The sequence below is a fragment of the Accipiter gentilis genome, chromosome 17 (assembly GCF_929443795.1).
Source record: "Accipiter gentilis chromosome 17, bAccGen1.1, whole genome shotgun sequence".
NCBI classification, from domain to species: domain Eukaryota; kingdom Metazoa; phylum Chordata; class Aves; order Accipitriformes; family Accipitridae; genus Astur; species Astur gentilis.
In genome coordinates, this window is record NC_064896.1 from 4,724,957 (window position 1) to 4,730,956 (window position 6,000).

Below are 6,000 nucleotides of genomic sequence, written 5' to 3' on the forward strand. Positions count from 1 at the left end.
ATCTCAGACCACACGCCACCTTGGTATCTGCAGCCCACACATGAAGTAACCCAGGGCTGCCGTTTGTGAGCGGGCGAGTTTTAAGACAAACATTTCTCTCCGGCTCAGCGAGGGAATCTGCATCAACCAGTCCCATGGATGAAGCTGAAACAGCCCAGGAAACCTCCGGCAGCCCTTCCCACCAGCCAAGCTTTGCCAATGGCTGTCCCGAGTGAAGCCTGCCCCGCACAGCCCTGCCTGGTGCCCAAGAGAAGCCAACCTTGCGGTGGCAGAAGGGCAACAGAGATAACTTCCAGCACGCTCATAATCTACATCAGACACACGTATTTCCAACACGATGACGAAGGCCGGGGTGATGCACGTCTTCAAACACTTGTCTGCTGTCCCCTTTCCAAGCTTTGCAGGTGGCACTGGTGTCCTCACGCCGATGGCTTTGCTCCGGGGTGTTTCTGCTGCGTCTGGTCTCAAGATCCAGTTCCTACATCCTGTGCCACTACTGCAACAGGTTTCTTATGCCACTTATCACCCCTCACCCAAGCAAACCCTCAAGTTCCTGACTCACAGGTCTCTGTAAGACCTCTGGGGTGGCCCCTCCAAAAGCCCCAGTTTCAGGGGAGGGATGTGGGCTGCTGAAGACATTTGAAAAGCACCCAAGTGTTTTAGCACCCAAATGTCGCTGCCAGCCAGCAGCCGCCAGCCTCTAAAAATGTTTCTCTGGCAATTTTGAAATCGTCCCTGCTGCTTCATGTGCAGGAGCCACCCCGCCGTGCGCAGAGCCACTGTGAGGCTCCACAACCCCACTTGCATCCGTCATGTTTTGCTCTTCTTTTCCCAGCTCCTATCACCAGCCCACAGGCACTGGGAACTTCCTTAATCTTGTTCCTCCCCAGCCACCAGCAGTGATGGCGATGGTCGGTACTGGCCAAAGGCAACCGCTGTTGCAGGAACAGCACCGAACACCGAAGCCTGACGCCAGGATGCCTCGTGCCCAGTAAACCAGGCTGAGACGTGTCACCCACCAAACAACACCCAAAGCAGCAGCGTGTCCCCACTTAACACACCGCTGTCCACAGCTCTGGGCTCCCTTTCTGCTCGCTTAGCAAAGATTCTCCTCGGCTCGTTTTACACCAGCCCGACAATCACATGGTGGTGATTTTTCTGCAAGTACCAGGTTGGCGCTGGCTGCTGTCAGACGGTCTGGAGGGAGGGGGAACACCCCAGACAACAGTCCTGACCCAGACACACGAAAAAGCGGAGTGCTGCGAAGGGAGAAGAAGAGACAGAGCAATGACTCAGTGATTGCTACAGGCTCCAACCCCAACCGGAGCGCTGCATCAGGCAGCGAGCTAGTGCCTAGCGTGCATCAGCGAGCAAAAGCAGGGTAAGAGAGCTCAGCCGTGAAGCAGTGCCTCGTGGGGACCCTCCGCAGCAGTCTCTGTCAGGGACATGTAGGAAATCAAGTCTCCACTACGCACTTGAGCTGCGAGGTGGAATGGCCAGGATGCTCCAAGGAGGCTGGGAAGCACTCAGATGCTGAAAAGCCGTTTGGTGCAGACAGACGGCCCCGCAGACAGACAACAGGGCATGCCTCAATCGAAGGCGGCTCCAAATGCAGGATGGCAATATGACTGCTGTGCTTTTTTTGCTTTAGAAGGTAAGGCCCGAGATGTGCTTTGGAAACACATGTAACCCCAACTCTTCTCCAAGGTGGGTAAGTGCTGGTGGCTTGCAATAAAACTCTGACCACCAGGCCCCAGCTCGTGTTTGCACAGCCAGCAAAGGGACTGCTAACCACAAACTGTTATTTACATTCCTGACTCACTCCTTCCCTTTCCCCTGAAACGAAAGAATATTCACAATCGGACCTGAATTCCCCTGAACGACTCCTGGAGCCATGTGAGCTGAAAGGTCAGTCCTCAGAGTCAGGAAACCAGGTTCTTGGGCTGAGAAACGCCCCAGCCCTTCCCTACCACTCCTTGGGCACAGTGTGAAGGAAACCCTTACAATATCCTTGCAAAACCTTGAAGACAGGCACAGAAGGCTTCTGATTTGGACATTTTACGAAGGTCTGACCTTCTGCAGCAATGCAACAGGTTGAGACAAAGTCTGGTTCCAACCCTCAGCTGCAAAGGCCTCTCCACTTTTACTGGCAAAGTCAAGCCATCACCAGATGTGGTCTGCACGTAGCTGGGGGGCTGTGGAAAGGCATGGTTGTAGCTATCCCTCACCCTCCGCCTCTTCCCCTAGTGAGTCTTAAAATACCATGTGTGTATTAAGTAAAGCAGCCAGCACCAGGCTTCCCCTTCTCTACTGGGATTAGCAAAGCAGAAACAGCTGATGCCTGCAGGACACACTGGGGTGACTGGCCCTCTGTCCCAGAAAGCCACCCCATCAGGTGGTGAATCCTCCGGGAATCAACATCCTTTGAGGCTTTTTACAAAAACTGCATCAAGAGTGGAAGGGCTCAACTCATACCTTTGATTCCCCAAACAAACTCCCAGTTAGGGCTGCTAGATAGAGGATAAATCACATGGAAGGGACAATGCCGGGACTCATTTAAGCCTGAATAGCTGTCTGAAGCATCAAGAGCGATGAGGGGAAACTGAGCAACAGGACAAGGGTTGGGTTGCATCTCCTGGCCCAGAGAAGAGCCCTGTGAGCACTTCTGAGCTCCTCTACATGGTCACCCTGTACTACGCCAATGGACGACACCCAAAAACCATTCATAGGGTTGAAGACTCTCACTTTTGCAGCAACATGTGGCTCAATCCCCAGCCCTAACGCAGCAAAGGGGCATCCGGAGCTGGAGGAGAAGCTGGGGAAGGGAAGTCAGGAGGTGCCAAGCTGTCATGCACAGCCCACGCTGCATGAATTCCCCCTCTTGGAGAAAAGATGTTTGTTCCTTGCACCTCAGGGTTTTGCAGGGTTACCCCGATGCATCAATGAATGCACACTAACAAGATGGGGGAGAGAGGAAGCACCACAAATTCCTGTTCTCCTCATCGTCCCCCTTCTCCTCTATGTGGAAACCGGATGCTCCGAACCCTGTCCAGTTTAGGGAGCCTGGAGATGTGTGTGCCTCGTCCTGCCATCACAGGTTGCACTGCACAGGCGTGCAGTGGCACCCAGTTGTGTAAGAGTTATCCCTGCATGAAAAAAAGTGTATTTTTCTGCTCCTGAACAACACCCTCTGATCTAGGGTGGGGTCAGCAGGGCCGGTATTTAGACACTGGGCAGTGAGACATTTTTGCAGGTTAGGAGCAGAGGGAGCGTGAATATTCAGCTGTACCAGCAACTTGGGAACTACATACCAAGACAATGTGAACAAGCAACGCCATCCCCTTCAAAACTCTGGAGAGGAGGCCAAGCAAAAGGATGTCCCAGGACTGCTCTGCTGTCGAAGCCCCTGTTAGAGGTGTAGGTAACCTAAGATATGGATTTTGGCATAATCAGCATCTCTGGAGCTCTGCAGAGCACCTGCCATCTCCAAAGGACCCTTGCCAAGCTTGCAAGGCAGCTCCTCCTAAAATATACCCCTTAAACACGCAGTCTTGCATAATACTTTTAACACGTAAGAACCGACGGGGCTCAGCTCACCGCCAGAAATAACTTTTCCTGCAGCACAAACGAGCCCTAACTTCAGGCAAGGACGGCAGAAACAGCTTCACGCAGCGCCGATGATGGAGGGTGCCCATGGGAGGTGGGCGGCCGGCGGGCAGCGATGTTCCCGTGCCCCCCACCACGTCCGTCCCTGGGGAGCCACTTTCTGCTGCCCATTCTGGTGCTTTCCAGCGGCTGTTTCTCAAAGCACGCCCCGAGCAGGGCCGCAGGCCAACGCTGTTAGCCCCTCCTTTCTCCACCAGCTTCCGCACAGATACTTCTGATTTCATCACTCTTTGCTCTGCGAGGCAGGAGGACTGAAAACGCAGTGCAATAGCCCCAAACAGCTAGCAGAGGTCGCTTAACATGCGCTGGGTGAGCCCTGGGAAAGGAGATTTCGCGGCTGCATTGCCTATGGCAAGGCACCTTCTAGCTAAACCTGCTTTAAATCATTTTGGGTAAAGCCAGGAAGGGATAAACCCCACAGATCCCACCTGGTTCCACTCTGCCCCGACTGCTTGTCTCCCAGACAGGCAGGAAGCCTCCGGGTCTGAAGCGTTTGCACTCCTGCGCCTACATGTAAATAAAACACCCAGGAGGGATCGTGAAAATGGGGCTTTACCTTCCTACGCACGCTCACAGCAGGCTGGGAAGGGGATGAGGTATTTTTAGGAAAAGCTGGGCAGGGAGTATGTGAGCTCCTGGGGGTCTCTCGGACCCCTCCGGGCCAGGACAGGGCACGGTTTCCAGCAGGCACCAGCTCAAAAAAGCTCCCAAAGCAAGATTTCAATCAGCAAGCTGGAGTGCTCCATAAGGAGCGCTGCCGTTAGCATTATTAAATTGCTGATGGTAACTGAGGAGCAAAATGAACGTAGAGCTCCCTTCCCTCCCGTCGCCCGCTCTAAGGCAGGAACAGGCAAACGTTTCACCTGCCCTCTTGGCTTTATAGCCACCGACGGGACCGGGGCCAGCTCGACCTCTGCACTGCCGGAGGCCGGGTCCGGCACGCTGGTGCCGGCGAGTGCGGAGCAGTTACATCACATCACACGCTTTGGGGTAATTCAGTTGGTATTGATCCAGCTGCAGAAGTTTGGAAAACACTTTGTCAACAACACCCGCCCCGGCAGACTGATGCTTTCTCAGAGCGGGTCATCGTAGCGGGTGACTTTTCCCAGCCCTCTGGCCCCTGATGCTCCGTATCTTTAATGCAGGAATCCTTCGGACGCTTTGCAGCAGAGGCAGCTGCCCACCCTGGTTTGCTGCGGAGGGGGAGGAAGGGGAGGCTGAAGCACTGGGAGATTTTTAAGCGACTTCTCCAAGGTTACAAAAGGCATCTGTGGTTAAGAAAGGAAGCAAAGAAACAAACTGGACGCTTCCTCCCTGCTGCTGCCTGAGTGCCAAAAGGAGGAAAGCAAACCTGGTACCAAGCAGAGGATGGTCAGGGAGCATCTTCAGCCCCGCTCCCGGACAGCGAGACGAGCCAGCCCGTGCTGAGCAAAGGGGCTGGGGTGCCACTGCCCTGCCTGCCAGGCCTACGGCACAGACCCAAGGTCGTGGGGAGAGCAGTGCCCACCCCTGCCCCAGGCTGCCTGGGGGGTTTGCATAGGATGTGCAGGGGAATTTGCCCTGGGATGCTCAGGGGGCTCCTTCCTTGGGATGCTCTGGGGGTCCCTCCTCGGGATGGATGCTCAGGGGGTCCCTCCTTGGGATGCTCAGGGGCGCCTGTCCCATTCAGCCAGAGGGTCCCACCCTGGGATGCTCTGGGCGTCCCTCCTTGGGATGCTGAGGATGCCTGCCCCACGGAGCCAGGGGTCCCTCTCCTGGGTGCTGGGGAGGGCGGGGGGGGGTCCCTCCCTTGGTGCCCTTCCCCCGGGACCCCGCCACGCCACCGCCAACCTACCCAGCTTCATGAGACAGGCCAAGAGGATCCAGAGGGAGATCTCGAAGGGGATGCGGACGTGGGTGTAGTCGATGCCCAGGACGGGAAAGGCTTTGCGGGGCTTGGCGTGCCCCTCGCCCGAACCGTTGGCCGGCTGCTTGTTCAGCGGATGGATCTCCTGGGCGGAGGCGGGGGGCGCGGGGGTAAAGCCCCCCATCTCCCCCCCCCGTAGCTGGACCGGCTGTCCCTGCGGGGGCTCGGAGGCCAACGTAGGGGTGGCCTGCAAGCCCTGACCGGGCAGCAGCGGCCCCAACAGCAGCAGGGCCCAGGGTAGGGCGCGCAGGGCCGCGGCTCCCATAGCGGCGGGCGCTGGGGGCAAAAGGGGGGGTCGGGGAAAGGAAAAGGGGAGAAGGGGGGGGGGGGGGGGCGGCTCGGGCGGGCGGCGGGGCCCGCCGGCGGCGTGGGGCAGGAGCCGCCCCGCCGACAGCCGGAGCGCAGCTGGGGCGGCCGCGGAGCCGGGG

General features: G+C 57.0%; 1 protein-coding gene across 1 annotated transcript in view; it reads right to left on the bottom strand.

The window, feature by feature from the left end:
• The window catches only part of SLC9A1 (solute carrier family 9 member A1), a 31,361-nt gene extending 25,361 nt beyond the window's left edge, over positions 1–6,000 (bottom strand). The window contains exon 1 of the mRNA XM_049820523.1: positions 5,501–6,000. Coding sequence (XP_049676480.1) covers positions 5,501–5,837 — 337 coding nt within the window. The 5' untranslated portion in view covers positions 5,838–6,000. The remainder of the gene's footprint in view (positions 1–5,500) is intronic.